This window comes from Euprymna scolopes, chromosome 13 (genome assembly GCF_053919585.1).
Source record: "Euprymna scolopes isolate OS-2025 chromosome 13, ASM5391958v1, whole genome shotgun sequence".
Classification (NCBI taxonomy): Eukaryota; Metazoa; Mollusca; class Cephalopoda; order Sepiida; family Sepiolidae; genus Euprymna; species Euprymna scolopes.
Genome location: NC_136494.1, coordinates 34,828,123 through 34,845,567, shown reverse-complemented (window position 1 = coordinate 34,845,567; position 17,445 = coordinate 34,828,123). Strand labels below are relative to the sequence as shown.

The window sequence follows — 17,445 nt, the reverse complement described above, 5'->3', positions numbered from 1 at the left end:
CGACTTTTTCCTTCTCCGACCACGTGGTGTCCTTTTTTCTTTCTCTTCTTGCGCTAGCTCACTACATTTCCTAATCTGCATGTGTGCTTTTTTTTCGGCTACCACTGATAATATCCTTGCAAGCCAGTTATCTTACAGCTATAACTGATATTTTTCCACATGCTCATATGCGCTTTGTTGCATATGTGCTTAATGTAAGATGGTCTTTCGATGGACAGAGCGTCTTTCCAAGAATTTTCTATCTATAGAACATATTAGCGCAGGACTACTTCCCTGTAGACTACAATGCTGTCATCTTCAAATCTAGAGTTAACAAACACTTGTCATAGACTGTCCCATAAGTAATAAGTCTTAGTTTATTGTATTATCCACTTTTTGTACTCCCATAGTGTTCCTCATTTTGGCTGACGATCATTTCATCTCACTAAAACTTATCCATGAGTGGCTCATGGCCTTGATAGGAAATGATCCAATAGTTAAAAGAAGAGAATAAAATGGGAAAAATTACTTAAACATGAAAAACTTCAAATAATAGAAGTAGCAGGGAGACCTGACGTTTTCCGGGATAGAAAGATGATCAAAGAATATTTCACACGTTCATATTTTTATTATTAAAATAGGTGAAATCATTAACTTTTCAATCAAATCAATTGATTGCCTGCTCTAGTTGGGGACCATCACGGTGCACCTGAAAGGAAGCTTCACAGGCTTCCCTGCAATGACCTAATTTACAATACATTGTAATCTACATTGCACTGTAGAGAACTTAATGTTGATTTAAAAAAAATTATTTATATATATATATAATGGCTTTAATTAAAGTTTAAAATGCAAGAGTCAAGAATCATGGTTCAATTGTGCTCTAATCAGAAACATTCATTTCGAATACCCCCCTGTAAAAAAAAAAAAAAACTGACTGTTGATTTTATACACCTGGCCATTCTGCTTGTGTGATAATAAAACTTCTCAAATGCACTTGTGATGTTAGGCTATATAAGCTGTTAACTGTGATTAAAATCGCCTATTCCTTCTTTCATTAGAATTTTTAATTATCTATTATTGATACTTATTGAAGACATTCCGATATAAAACTATCTAAAAACACTGCCAGCTACATATATACATTTGTGTGAAATTTCATAAAAATCTGCCTAGCGTTTCGGCAGAGTCCACAGGAAACAAGCTCTCTCTCTCACACACGCACACAGTTCATTTCATATAATAACAGAGATAGAAATATTACGTTTGTCACATATATCTATTGTGAACAGTTTTAGGTTATTAATAGTGCTGGGACAATTAATCGGAATCGGGAATTGGAAAAATCAGAGCTTTTTGGGGTATCGGAATCGGAAAAAAAATTAGCCTATTTTCCGATGCCAAAACCGATTCTTTTAATTATCTTTTTTTATTTGATTTTGGTTTAAGAAACACCTTCCACTGCTTGTAGTAATAATAAAATAATAAATATTAATTTAAACTCCAATAAAACTAAACTCTCTAGACTATCCCCTCACAAGTGTGTGTTTACGTTTGAGAAAATACATGCATATTTAAGATGTGTTTTTACAGTAATCGGGACAAAATAACAATTTTATAGTTAAATATTTAGAGATTTATAAAGAATCGGAATCGGTAATTGTATCGGAATTGGGAAAAGTATTGGAATCGTCCCATCACTAGTTATGAATAAAACAAATACATGAATTTAGTAATGTTTAATTATGTGTGTGGTAAAGTAACACTTCTGTCCATGGAAATTTCTCCTGGCACTAAGCACTTGGAAGAAGAGAAGAAAGTCTTTTTTTATTGTGAAAGAATGATGCTTTCTTGCTTTGAATGTCTTATGAGGAAGAACCAGATGTAAAACAGTTGAGTTAGCAGGGTCAGTTCATAGGGGAAGGTCAAGGAAAACATGGGAGAAAACGATTAGAATGGACTTGAGAAAGAGAGGAATAAATAACGACCTGGTCAGAGATAGGTTAGTCGGGTTAGTCAATTTCTAAAAGTCATCCAATGCCTGCCAGCATGTAAAATGAACCATAAACCGATGATGATGACGATGATGATGATGATGATGATGATGATGATGATGATTTCTGTTGTTTCTTTTTCAGAGATGTTTTAATAGAGTGAGGATGATTGACTTTTGCCATCCATTTTATTGTTCATATTTTGGATTTTTTGTCATTGCAGCCATATTTCTAATAAAAATGTTTACAACATATATTAAACAAAGTGATACGCCCACTACAAAATTGGAAATCCTTAGTTTGCTGGAGGTAAGCAACGTACTTGATGGGTGACTATTTGGAAATACCAGGCACTGTTTATAGGAGAACGTCAATATCTCCCTGCAAGAACTGCAAATTATTCCCCCTGACCGAGGACAGCTTGTGAATTCAATATTCACTTGACACAGAAAGAAAAGTCGGTTCAACCTGCCTTAGGTAAAAGCTGCCAAACACAAATCGTTCTACAAAAAGGCATCAAATTGTTAGAGAAGCGTAGCCATCAGTGTACCACTCTAGAAGTAGACGATGTTGATGACTAATAGTCGAATTTTGCCAAAAAAGTTGTTTCGTTAGTTAGGCCTCCAATTTATTGAGTTATATGTGTTAAATGAACACCTGAAGAAGGCAGGAGAGCATATCGGCCGAAGTGTAGTATGAATATAAATATCAATATTAATGAGGATGTTATTTATTTGTTTTTGTTTTGCAAGACTTTTGAATGAAATTCAATTATTTATACGAAAGTGCATTTTTACCTAAATGGGAGTTGGGAATAATTTTCCTTTTTACCAATTTGGTACGCTCAAATGGGGATTGGCATATATATTGTTTTTAAAATATAATTATCCACTGGAACGTGTTTCGTCGTCTACAACTCATCAGAGTGGCCGAGGCTAGATTCAGCCACTATGATGAGTCGTAGAGGACGAAACACGTGTCAGTGGATAATATTAATGAGGACGATACTTGATAAGAAGAAAAAAAACATGAATAATTCTCCAATTCAAAGATTAGAAAAAAAAAGGAATTTGGTAAAGCGAGTATAAAAATGTGAACCGTTCCCACATCGCCTCCCCCCCAAAAAAAAAAGAAAAAAAAAGGAAAAAAAAGTTAAAAAAAAAAAGAAAAAAAGTAAAAAAAAAGAAAAAAAAAGTTAAAAAAAAAAAGTAAAAAAAAAGAAGAAAAAAAGTAAAAAAAAAGGAAAAAAAAGGAAAAAAGAAAAAAAGAAAAAAAGGAAAAGAAAAAAAAGTTAAAAAAAAAGAAAAAAAAAGAAAAAAAAGTAAAAAAAAGAAAAAAAAAGTTAAAAAAAAAGTAAAAAAAAAGAAAAACAAGGAAAAAAAGGAAAAAAAGGAAAAAAGAAAAAAGAAAAAAGGAAAAGAAAAAAAAAGTTAAAAAAAAAGAAAAAAAAGTAAAAAAAAAAGAAAAGAAAAAAAGGAATTTGGTAAAGCGAGTATAAAAATGTGAACCGTCCCCACATCGCCCCCCCCAAAAAAAAGGCAAAAAAAGGAAAAAAGAAAAAAGTTAAAAAAAAAAAAAGAAAAGAAAAACGTCTGTTCTTACCCAGCATCCGTATTGCCTTCAAGTTCAAAGTACTCAAACATGATTTTAATTCGCTCATCTCCAACAGCTTCGAAGATGTACCGACAGGACACTAATTCTGGGTAGTGAGAAGGGAATCCTGGAGATGCAAAAGACCCTGTTTTCTTCAGTCTGCTTCTAAACATCTGATGACAGTCTGAAGCTGAAAAAAACAAAAAACAAAAAAAAAAAACCCAATACATTAGGATATATATAAACAAAAACAAACAAACAAACAAATGGGCATTACTTATGCCTGAAAGTATCCTGTACCTCTATAAAGCCACCATTCACCCATGTATGGAGTACTGTTGTCACATTTGGGCTGGTGCATCTGCTGCTTGTCTCTCACTCCTGGACAGGGTTCAGAAGAGAGTCACCAACCTGATAGGTCCTGAACTGTCATCTAGGCTCCAGCCTCTGTCCCATCGACGAAATGTTGCATCGCTTTGCCTGTTCTACAAGTATTTTAATGGTGAATGCTCGGACAAACTACAAATACTTGTACCCCCTAGATGTAAATAACCCTGACAAACCCGATAAGCAGCTAAATCCCACCCCTGCACAGTAGAGATCCCTAGGTGTAAGAAAGCCTTTTACTCCAACAGTTTCTTCCCCAGAACTACTAGACTTTTGAACTCCCTTCTGGGATTCTGCTTTCCCAAGTGTACTGATACGCAGAAGTTCAAGTGTAATGTGAACAGACATCTTGCTTCTCAACTCCCTTCATAATATCCCTGCGACTTATGTTCCTGATAGTAGCCCTTACTTCAAAATGGCACTGTGCCTTGTTTCGGGTGAAAATTAAATTAAAAAAAGAAATAAATTAGTTACAAGAATACACGAGAATATAATCTTAAAAAGATATAAGTTGCTTAGTTAACAAAAAGGGATAGGCAGAGTACATATCACTAAGTCAGTAGTTTTTATTCAATTTAATTAATTTGGCAAAAATGCATCTAAAACAAGCATGTTGCAGTTGCCATGAAACCATGCAAAGAACGGAGTTGTATAAAGATATAGTGTTTCTGGAGTTTGTTCTCTTTGTAAGCAAATAAAAACATGTAGATGTTTAACAAAATAAACAAAAAAGAATAGGCAGAGTAGACATCATTAAGTCATTAGTTTTCAATTTATTTTAACTAAGGAGTCATTACTCATCAAGACTCAGAGGCCACTCGAGGATAGGGGTTAATAAGTCTCAGGTGATAAGTTTCAAGTAGTGTTTTTTGCCTAGCACAGTCATTGACGGCTATGACTTTCCTTCTATCTATTATTTATCTCCTTTGCGGAAACTTAGATGCAAGATTAGTTGAGATTTCAAAAAACCAGCATACTAGGAGAAATGCACTCTGACCTAGAAAAATGTTTCAGCGAGCTTCTCAGCATTGGCCATTAGGGGCGCCTCAGATTATTAGCAATAAACTAATCGTTCTTAAAGACAGAAGATAAAGCTTTAGAAGATTGGTCTCTTAGGATTACACAGAAGCATACCTCAGCCGGACAGCAACAAACCTACTGTCAGACTGATTGCTGAGGACGTATCTTCGACTGGGATGAACAACACTTAAACTATGGGATTTAAATGTCAACATTTCCTAAGACATCCGTATTGCAAAACTGATTATAATATAAATAACCTATATTTCTTCCTTTAAAAAAAAAATGTAAAGAGGTCCACCCTCTCAGGTTTTACCTTCTCTTTGAGAGGGATTTAGTCTATTTCTAATCACCTGAGAAAATACCAATAGTGCTGCTTAGGCAATTTTTGTAGGTGACAGTATGATAATTTTGGTGTGCTCCCTTTTCAAAACTACCCTTTGGCTTGTGTCTAATCTCCCGGAAAGAAAGTAAATATAGGGTCTCATAAATATCGATGACAGACTAGATAATGGTTCATTCATTCAAGCGGAGCCGTGTCTGATTCTGGCATGGACTGCTATGACTTTCCTTCTATTTCTCTCCCTCGAGGCATTCATGAATTCATTGTTGCTCATCATTCACAACATCATACATGCTGTATTCTTGGAAGTGTTTTTGATGTATTGCCACAGCTTTCTTTGCAGTTGTGCAGATTGTACTGATTGCTGAGGACGTATCTTCGACTGGGATGAACAACACTTACTCAAACTATGGGATTTAAATTTCAACATTTCCTAAGACATCCTTATTGCGAAACTGATTATAATATAAATAATCTATATTTCTTCCTTTAAAAAAAGGATGCAGTTTCTTTCTGTCCGAGCAGTGCCCATACTGGATAATTGTCCTACCCATCATACCCAAATGAATCTTCTGCCCAGTATAACGAGATACGAAACCATGAACAGAATTATTCCTGATTGCTTCCATATTACATCAGCTTTCCATGACCTCATGTGTCCCTGATCGGGTGCTGAAGTGGGTTCTCTGCCTTGCCGAGGGGTCTTCCACAGACTAGTGGAGAGAAGGAGGTGTCTAACTTTCTCCTTTGACAGTAGTGCTGCCGCCGCCCTATACAACATCTAATATTTCCAAATGGTTACCCATCTGATATTAGCCAGGTTCATTGTTGCTTAACTTCGGTGATCTGGTGAGAACTCGTGTGTCAAAATGATTACGCGGTGTATATGATGATCAGTAATGGTGGAAATTGGGTAGAAATTATTTATGAGGTTGCCTCAATAAGATTTCAATTCAGTTTAATTAATTTGTCCCCAAAATACAAAACAAGTACCCTTCGATCGTCATGTAACCATGTAGAGAAAATCGTTATTTTCATGGCAAGTGCTCGTCTGAGCTCCAATCTATGGTCCCTCCTCACCAAACTTTCACAAGAAACAGTCATCTAGTTGAAAACACTGTCAATAATTTCCCCTATTCTTTATCTGTGCCTAAACCTAAACGTAGATTCCATAAACAAAGTTTCTTCCTTAGAACTGCACGCCTGTGGAACCGTCTTCTGTTTGCCTGCTTTCCAGCTGACTACAATATGGCCGTCTTCAAGTCCAATGCAAACAAGTTCTTGATGAGCCGTTCCACTTAAGTTAACAAATTTACTGAATCTCCACTACTAACGATTACTAGGATTCTGATAGTGTACACGCTTTAATCCTTATCCTCGAGTGGCGTCTGGGCCGTGATAAGTGGTGACTCAAAAAAAAAAAAAAAAAGGTGTAGAAATTATCCCAGAAGATGATACAGTTTTTCAGCACCTGTCAAATTTCGCTTTAAATTGCTTCGTTATTGACGCATTTACAAGATCAAGGAATCCTGATCGAGAAAGCAGTGCTTCTCTAGTTTAACTGGAATCAGCGGGGAAACAGTTTCTGGTAAAGTATGGTGCAGAAGTTAATCTTAGATTCTGAGGTGGAACATAATGGCCATTGAAGAGATTTTATGATGTAGATACCTGACTTCAAATCTCACGTGAGTCTAAAAGATATTTTAAAAAACGAGATGTGTGTTATAAATTTAAATAAATTAACACAACATTAAAAAAAGAATTACAAAAATATTTTTTAAAAACTAAGTGATTTTTCTTTTCTTTTTTTTTAGATAATCCACTAAAAAATTGATATAAAGAGTATTTAGCAACCCTATATTCCATCCAGATCCTTTTATTTTTGATGTTCTCCACTTAAGTTCCCTATATTCCATCCAGATCCTTTTATTTTTGATGTTCTCCACTTAAGTTCCACTCCCATTTAGAGACTGACCTGCTTGTTTTTGGTTAACCCGGAAACAGTGGGCGGTCTGACACTTAGCACTGGGTTAGGAGGGCCTTAATAAACTGCCTCATTAGTATTTTGTTTGGTTCTTTACTTTTTACTCTTTTTTTGGTGCGTTTGTAGATCTCCCCACTCCCCATCGCCACCTTTGTACATATATTCATTATTTGTAAATCAAATTTCATTGACATCATTGGGGATCTTTTAAGTAAGTTTAAAGCTATAGAGATGAATGCGGTAATTGGTGAAAGAATTCAGCTAAGAGTAACCAAAAGTTTTGTTGTCAAAAAGAATGACACTCGACCCCAACCCATCCTTTCAGAATCTAACAGGTCGTCATACCTAAGTTAAATAGAGATTGTGATTATTTTTATTTAGGTAAATAAATTGGCATGGTTTCAATGCAATTTGTTGTTTAAACCACAATTTCTTTGTTTTTATTTTGCTAATAAAAAAAAACAATACATAAAAACATTCATCGTAGTTACTTACTCTCATGCAAATACTAAGTAGCATTTTTTCCATGAACATATGCAAAAAAACCCCCCAAAAAAACCCAAACTAAAACGACTCTACTACAGTCCGGGCAACACCGATTAAGTATAGCTAGTATTAAATAAATATCATTGTCTTATTTTTCCGAAATCAAATGAGAATGAAATTAGCTTTTATAGAATCAAGTTCTGTTTCCATAGAACTCCACATATTAGTTTTTTTCTTTTTTTTTCATTTTTTTTTTCTTTTTGCTCAGAACACTTTCCACTCGCTAGATAAGGTCACCAATAATGGAGGAAAAAAGAAAACGGAATTTGTTAAAGATCTAATTCGAGAATCAGAAGAATGTTAAAATGGAATGGTCATTGATTTTGCTATCGATCGTGTGACTAGACAAAATCAATAGTTTGGCTTCATTTAGTTACAGTATATCAAATGAGGAACAAAAGTAATTAAAACGACCGTTAAATAATTGCGTGTGAACATCAGGTGACTCGCAGAATATATATATATATATATATATATATATATATATATATATATATATATATATATATATATATATATATATATATATATATATATATATTCCTCCTGGAATAGAAGACTAAAAGACATATATTTGATTTAAAATATATATATATATATATATATATATATATATATATATATATATATATATAGTAATTTATAAAATATACATGGCGATTAAGCTACACTGAATATTCCGCGTTTCATCCACTCTAGGACTCCTCAGGCTTATGCTTGGCTAAGCCTGAGGAGTCCTAGAGGGGATGAAACGCGGAATATTCAGTGTAGCTTAATCGCCATATATATTTTATAAATTACTACCTATCTCTACCTACGTATTGAGCACTTTTGAAGTAAATACTTAAAGTTTACGCATAAATCTATACTTTTGTATATTAATTTTATGTGAGTAAATTAAGTAGTTATATATATATATATATATATATATATATATATATATAGTAAGTTATGAAATTATATATGGCAATTAAGCTACACGGAATATTCCGCATTTCATTCTTGTGAGAATTTTTCAGGCCTATGTGAGAAATTGCCTCTCGCATACGCCTGACGAATTCTCACGAGAATGAAACGCGGAATATCCTGTGTAACGTAATTACCATATATATTTTCATAACTTACTACCTAGCTCAACTTATGTATTGAGCACCATTGAAGTAAATACTGAAAAATTTATGCAGAAAATTATATCCTCATATATTAATTTATGTGATTAAATGGAGTAATCATATATATATATATATATATATATATATATATATATATATATATAAATATATATATATATATATATATACTACTCTACCCGATATCACTTAAAAGATAAGATGAAAAATATTCAAAATCAAAAGTGATTTTGAGATTATATTGTCTTTTATTGTCTTGAAAAAACAATTTTTTAAGTGATAAGTGAAAAAAAAATCAAATCCAGGAGGTCCCCAGAGCACTACTGCAAGCAATAATTAAAATTAAGTAGGGCCTAGTAAAAGCAGTACTAAAACCAAGTTTCTAACCCCCCTCCTTGAAGAGAAAATATTTTAAAGTAAAGGCTGAAAAAAAATCGTCAGAATCCATAAGAGCACTACTAAAAGATGAAAATAAGGTTATAAATATGATTATAGTTATATATTGTATATTCATATTTAAATCAGGTTTTTAGCTCAACGGTGTTAAATTACATTTATTTTTAAAGAAAACACAATAAAATAAGTTAAAACAAAAAATATATTGTTGACATTGTGTGTGCTTTGAATAGCAGCAGTGCCTTTTAATATTAAAACAGGGCGACCACGAAATAGGAAACAAAACGAATTTTTGAAACCGGAAGTCAGAAACTGGATGGACGGTTTAAACGCCCAAGCAAGCAAGCTGATCTGAGTTTTATAATTATATACATGAAAGGATGAGACACTAGTGTCTGTAGGTATTAAAAAATTAAATTGCAATAATTATATATATATATATATATATATATATATATATATATACGCACACATGTAAATAATTATATATATATATATATATATATAATTATATATATATATATATATAATTATATATATATATATATATATATATATATATATAATTATATATATATGGAGAGAGAGAGAGAGAGAGAGAGAGAGAGAGAGAGAGAGAGAGAGAGGAACAAACCAAAAAATCTTACAATAAAGGCGACATGTTGACGTGTGACTTGTTTTTTTTTTATCTCTCTGTCTCGTCGGAATACTATTTCCATTATTCTCCATATATATATATATATATATATATATATATATATATATATATATATATATATATATATATATATATATATATATATATATATATATATATATATATATATATATATATATATATATATATATATATATATATATATATATATATATATATATATATATATATATATATATATATATATATATATATATATATATATATATATATATATATATATATATATATATATATATATATATATATATGACGTTGACGTATCAGTTCTCACCAAATCACTGAAGTTAAGCAACGATGAGCCTGGCCTATACCAGATGGGTGACCATTTGGAAAGGCTAGGCGCTGCATGTACCGTGCCGAATCATAGAACTTGCCAGGTTGGTATCTGGGGGTACATTTAATTCTCTGGGGGAGATGCACCCCGAATGAATTCGCCTGGCGGGTAGGTAACAAGGCGGTACTCCACATAATGGTGTATCAGCAACCTGCTGCAAGACGCCTTCCTGAACCTGCATGTCAAGCACATATTTGTCGCAGCGAATGGTGACATTTGAAGTGTGTGCGACACGAAGTTGCGCCTCATGGATCACCTAAACACTTTGTAGCTGGGGCTGGCTCAATCCTAACGAGCAAGATTTATATATTCTTTATTTATTTTTGCATAAACATAAAATGACATTATATTTTCTTTCAATTCCAATCCAAACTTTACCTAAGCTTTATAACAAAATCCAAGTAATTTTGAAAAGAATTCTGGGAATTTTTCTTTTCTTTTTTTTTTTTTTTTAGATTATTTGAATTTGTCGTAATTTATTGCAGAAATTATTTATTAAATAAGCCAAATTCATCCATTTAATTTGTTCCCAAATTATTTTGTGAATTTTGGATGATGTAAACTTTTTTTTTTCATTTGAAGGAAATATTTTAAAAAATTTCCCCCAGAAATAAGACTTCTTGGAATTAAAAAATAATTACTGTTGATTTAAAAAAAAGAAATTTTCCAAGCCAGAGCATTAATTAGTTAAGTCTGAACAAATATCTGCCTGGAATCTTATTTTTCTTATAATTTGCGACCCGGATTGATATATTTGCTTTGAATTTTTTTGAAAATGAAATTCATGAAAAAATCCAGTTTTAATTACAAAGCCAAGCTCAATAATTAACAATAAAATAGAGCTTATAAATATATTTATTTCAACATTTATTATTAATGATTTATTATCATTTTATAAAAAATTATATTTTATTTATATTTACATTATTTTAATAGTATTTCATGACCTGAAATTTTCATCTTTCTGTTGCAGATATTGTTAGTATGAGACCCTAAGAAAGCAACTCTCAAACATTGATGTGCTTCAGAAACAGAGGTGCGTCATGCAATTCCTCCACGCCCTTAAAATTGAACCGATCAACATTCACCAACGCCATTTGAACGTTTATGAAGCCGATGCAGTTGATGTCAGCACAGTTAGGAGATGGGTTCGTTGATTTCAGAATTGTGACAGAGATGTGTAACAAATATTGCGCCAGACTTTTATGACTGAGGCATCAAAGCAGACTGGAAAAAGTGCATTAAGAAAATAGCAGTAATAATCAATTCCTACACTGATGATTGCGTAAGCATAAAACATTAGTGTAGTATCTGTGGATATAAAATTTACTTACAAAATATTATCGTTATATAGATGTGTGTGTGTGCATGTGTGCTTTAACTACCATAATTATAATTGCAATCTATTTTTTAGCAATATATGATATTTAACAATATATAATATATTTTTAGCAATATATAATATATATTTAGCAATATATAATATATATTTAGCAATATAAAAAGCAACAATAGCATCGCTATTAAATTAAATTTGAAAATCCTAAAAAATAGATTATATATATATATATATATATATATATATATATATATATATATATATATATAGTAAGTTATGAAAATATATATGGCAATAAAGCTACACAGAATATTCTGCGTTTCATTCTTGCGGGAATTCGTCAGGCTTATGCCTTACGAAAAGGAAACACGGAATATTCTGTGTAGCTTAATTGCCATATATATATTTTCATAACTTACTACCTAGCTCTACATATGTATCGAGCACTGTTGAATTAAATACTGAAAACTTACGCATAAAATTATGTATTTGTATATTAATTTATGTGATTAAATAAAATAGTTCTCTCTCTCTCTCTAATATATATATATATATATATATATATATATATATATATGTGTGTGTGTGTGTGTGTGTGTGTGTGTGTGTGTGTGTGTGTGTGTGTGTGTGTGTGTGTGTGCGTATATATATATAATAAGAACAGGGTTGTAAAGTAGAATTTTAAAAAAAGTTTTTATTATTCGGCACAATACTCCAAAGCTGGGTGCTCCTTAATCCGCGGGTTTCAAAGAATGCTATTTCTTCTCGTCAAGGAAAAAAATGTTAGCGAAATAATCAAAAAGTCACGTTAAAAGATTTAACATTTCTATGTTTGGTTGCTGCATAGAATGAAACTTTTATGATTTGTAGTCACAAAACTTAAAAAACACACACACACACACACACACACACACACACACATATATATATATATATATATATATATATATATATATATATATATATATATATATATATATAAGAGCAAATAGCTAATAAAACATGTTAAAAAACACTTTTAAAAAAGAGTTAAAAACATATTTAATCTGAAAAGGAAACACTTAATAATGGATAGTCCTTAATCCGCGGAGTTTCGAAGAAATACTTTCCTTCTCATCAGAGGGTAGGAATTAGCAAAATGCGGGATCGGATTTTGCTTGCAAAAGTATTTGATGAAACTACAAGTAAGTCACAGATCTTACTTGATAACAAATATTGAAGCAGAGGGAATAGGGTGAAGAAAAAGGTGATTTCATGTGAATGGTGAAAGGTAAAGTATCCAATGACGGTAAAATCCAAAAATGTAAATCCAAGAAAGTTAGTTAAATTTCCATTCGCACAAGTAAAATCCAAGGAAATCGCGTAATTGGAAGCTCTATCTCCTATTTGGTTTTATCAAGCTTTTATACCTGGTTGAGATTACTTTATAAATATTAATTCTTTAATATTTATAATATACTTTAGTTTTACCATCTTGGATCATTTTGGTAAATTTATTTGTAATTTTTATTTTATATATATATATATATATATATATATATATATAAGCAAAACAGAAATGAGAATAAAGATTACTGGCAACACCGGGTCGGGACAGCTAGACAATCACACACACACACACACACACACACACACACACACACACACACACACACACACACACACACACACACACACACACAAATATATATTATATAAGTTAGGTGTTAGTGTACGTTTATACATTTTTATGTAGAGTATTCACTCGTAAATTAGTTCAACAACCATTATAAATTTTGGAACACAGCTGCTGAGCGTAAAGGTTTATAATGCAGACTTGATTTAATCCGATTATAATAATAATGCAAAAATAAAAAAAAAGCAAAGAGGTGTGGTCTTTGTAAAAGTTAAAATAACTCCAATTTTTTGTGAAATTAGTTAAAAAAAAACAGTGCTTAAATTTTAGCATTTTTTTGGCGTATTTTAAAGTTTGGGGAACAATAATGATATAACTTTCCATTGTTTCATATTAAAGACAGATTAATCGGACACCAATTGAGCAGGATTCCTTGAATTTCAATTTCTTCTCAGAACCTCTTAAGTTTAAGCCTTAAATTTGTAATATTTTCTAAAATCAACAACACGTAATGAATTTTCATCCAAATTGGAATAAGGAATCGAACATAATTCAAAACTAATTTTTCCGTGGAATTAACTTGATTCCTCTTCTAGAATGATGATATGAATGAAATGAACGAAAAAAAAAATCTAGTTTCAATGACAAAGCCAACCTCAATATTTAACAATAAAATAAAGCTTATGAATATATATTTATTTCAAGATTTATTATTGATGATTTATTATCATTTCATAAAAATTATATTTTGATTAATACTAATTAAGCATTAATGTTTACGATGAAAAATGTAAACTGAAGAAGGTATTTTTATTTTACTATTAATTTTTTAAAAAATTATTTAAGTCCGTTTTCATTAATTCCAATTGGATTCGTACATGTTACGTTAATGTCTTCATTTTGGATAAAATAGTGACAAATTAGATGATGCAAATATGGAGGGACTACCAATCATTCATATATATATATATATATATATATATATATATATATATATATGTATATATATATATATATATATATATATATATATATATATATATATATATATACATTTTTTTTTACATGGAGGTCACCACTTATCAAGGCCCGGAGGCCACTCAGGGATAAGGGTTATTGCGTGTACAGTACAAGGATAAGGGTTATTGCATGTACAGTAATCAATGAGATAGTATTGTAGTAATCATTAGTATTGGAGATTTAATAGAGTGTCTTACTTAAAAGGGCGGTTTATCAGGAATTTGTTTATGTTGGACTTGAAGACATCCAAGTTGTAGTCAGGTGGGAAACAGGCAAACGGAAGAGAGTTCCACAGTCGTGCACTTCTGAGAAAGAAGCTCTGCTCACGGAATCTACGTTTGGATTTAGGCACAGATAAAGAGTGGGGAAAATTATTGACAGTAGTTTCAGCCAGACGGGTGTTTTTCGTGAAAGATTGGCGAGGGGGTACGAGAGAATGGAGCTCAGACGAGTGCTTGCCATGGAAATAACGATAAAACAAAGACAGGCTTGCAACATCTCTTCTGTGGGAGAGAGGCTGCAGGGAAGAGAAAAGGGCATCCCCCACTAAGCTACGAAGTCTATTTTGTACTCCGTCAAGGCAGTATAGGCTGTTATATATGTATATGGTAGCTTCCTTCAGTGTTGACAGACATATATACACACTGTAAGAGTTCCAGCGAATTTTTGTGACAATAGTTGCGCAATCTAAAACTACACTTCTCCCGAGTCAGCATTGTTAAATACCAGGGGAATGTGGAGGTTCAGGATGACTGGATGATGACTGGAAAAAATATCGAAATAAGCAGAGAGCACATACAGCGCCTAGAATTCCCAAATGGTCACCCATCTAGTACTAACTAAACTCAATCTGTTGCTTAATTTCAGTGATTTGATGGGTACCGGTGTGTCCACATGATTATGCCTTATATATATATATATATATATATATATATATATATATATATATATATATATAAATTTATATATATACATATATATATATATATAGCTCGATGTATCAACATAATTATGCCGTATATGTATATACATACATAATATACACATATATATATATATATATATTAGTCCTTGCGCAAAAGAGCAGGACACAAAATGTTTTAAATGATAATAGAATAACAATAACAAAGACTTTCGCTGGCAAGGATTACTATTGACTGTAACCAGTTATACAGTCCTTTTGAAATTTTCATCTCTATTTTCCTCGTTATGTACTGAATAGTTGTTAATGAAACCCGTATGAAATATGTTCCTTATTAAATTTTAAAGATTTTCTATTCTGAAAGAAGTTTAAAAAAATTTAATCTAAAAAAGTTATTTTAAAGTTTTTGTTAAAAAGAATTAAGATTTTCTCATTATTCAGACCTGTATTACAAAGAGAGGGGTTGCAAAAAATTAGTTGTGGTGTGAGGAGAAATACAAACTGAAACAGAGAGAATATTCAGACCTGTAATAATACAAAGAGGGGGTTGCAAAATGAGTTGTGGTGTGAGGAGAAATACAAAATGAAATAGAGAGAAGGAGAGTTTTAAAATATAATCTTAAAAAGATAAGATACAATTTAGAAAAGCATGTCATCCAAGGCATGAAAATTGTTAAACAAAATGTTTTTACTATAGTCTTTAAAAATAAAGGTATAAGATTCAATTTGAAATTTATTTATTTTCAAAGTGCACTTTTATAAATTTTACAAAGTAAGGTATAAACATTTAATTTAAATAATAAAATAAAATAACCTTGGATTTATTTTATGTAATGTACATTCTGTTGCAATTTAAAAACATTATCTTTCATCTAGCAATTAATGATATAGATATAAAATTTTCAGTGATTTTTTTTAAAAGTGCAGCAGGATGTACATTACATAAAATAAATCCAAGGTAATTTTTGATTCAATTTAAATTAAATTTTTATACCTTACATCGTAAAATGTATAAAAGTGCATTTAGAAGATAAATAAATTTCAAATTGAATCTTGTACCTTTTTTTTTTAAAGCCTATAGTAAAAACATTTTGTTTAACAATTTTCATACCTTGGATGAAATGCTTTTCCAACTTGTATGTATACATACATACATAATAAACATATGCATGCATGTATATACATGTATATACATATATACATGTATGCATATGCACATATATACAAGCAAGTGTTAATATGTCTGTTTCTAGTCTGGCTCGCTCTATTTGTCATGTTTATAAAATCAAAAGAAAATCCTATGAAATGTTATAGGAGCTGCTCTTATTCATAGTCCATATTTAAATCAGCTCCTATAAATATTTATACATTGGCAAGGGTCAATATGTCTGCATCTAGTGTGACCCACTAATTTTAATTAAATTAAAAAATGATAAAAATTGATACAAACGTTCAGAATAAGAATGTACGGATGCACGTCTGGGAAATAAAAAAAAGAAATCTGACACTCCTACCTCCTTTTACTATCATGACTTCATTTTGAAACAGCGTTTCGATTGACTGAAATTTTGGGCTTCGTATAATCGTGTTTACAAACCTTTATCAGTTGCGTTTTGGCCAATAGCATAATTACTTGAATTTTGAGGGTTAATTAAGCTGTATTTTGTATAAACAAGGTGTGTTTTTTTTTTTATTTAATTCAATATCTTAGCACTTTGCTTTACTAATTATCATTGAAGTAGACCCAGAAAAATAACATATCTTTTAAAGGATTTTTACAATGAATTTATTTAACTTCAAAATTTAGCTGAATTGGTTAGCTCGCCAAGAAAACATTTTTTATAACTTTTTTTTCACATGTACAAATATTTTTTTCTTTCGAAATTAACTTTAGTCTTTAATATTTAAATCCAATCAAAAAGTAGTCGGAAACCTACAAAAAAATTATGATAAATCGGCTTTCAAAACTATGTCCTATAAGTCTTTAACATTAACTGTTAAATAAAAAGTCATTCAGTTAGCCTTTGTGCAAGCTCGTGCCTTCCTAGTAGCTTGATCATAGCAAATCATTCTTAATAACGTTTATGCCTGTATGTGGTTTTATAAATGTTAAATTTCTTTT

General features: G+C 31.1%; 1 protein-coding gene across 3 annotated transcripts in view; it reads right to left on the bottom strand.

Annotated features, from left to right (window-relative positions):
* Nucleotides 1-17,445, bottom strand: part of LOC145291965 (bone morphogenetic protein 1-like) — a 725,795-nt gene that overhangs the window by 99,618 nt on the left and 608,732 nt on the right. For all 3 annotated transcript variants that reach the window (XM_080137904.1, XM_080137902.1, XM_080137903.1), the window contains exon 3: nucleotides 3,576-3,756. In XM_080137904.1, coding sequence (XP_079994030.1) covers nucleotides 3,576-3,756 — 181 coding nt within the window. The remainder of the gene's footprint in view (nucleotides 1-3,575; nucleotides 3,757-17,445) is intronic.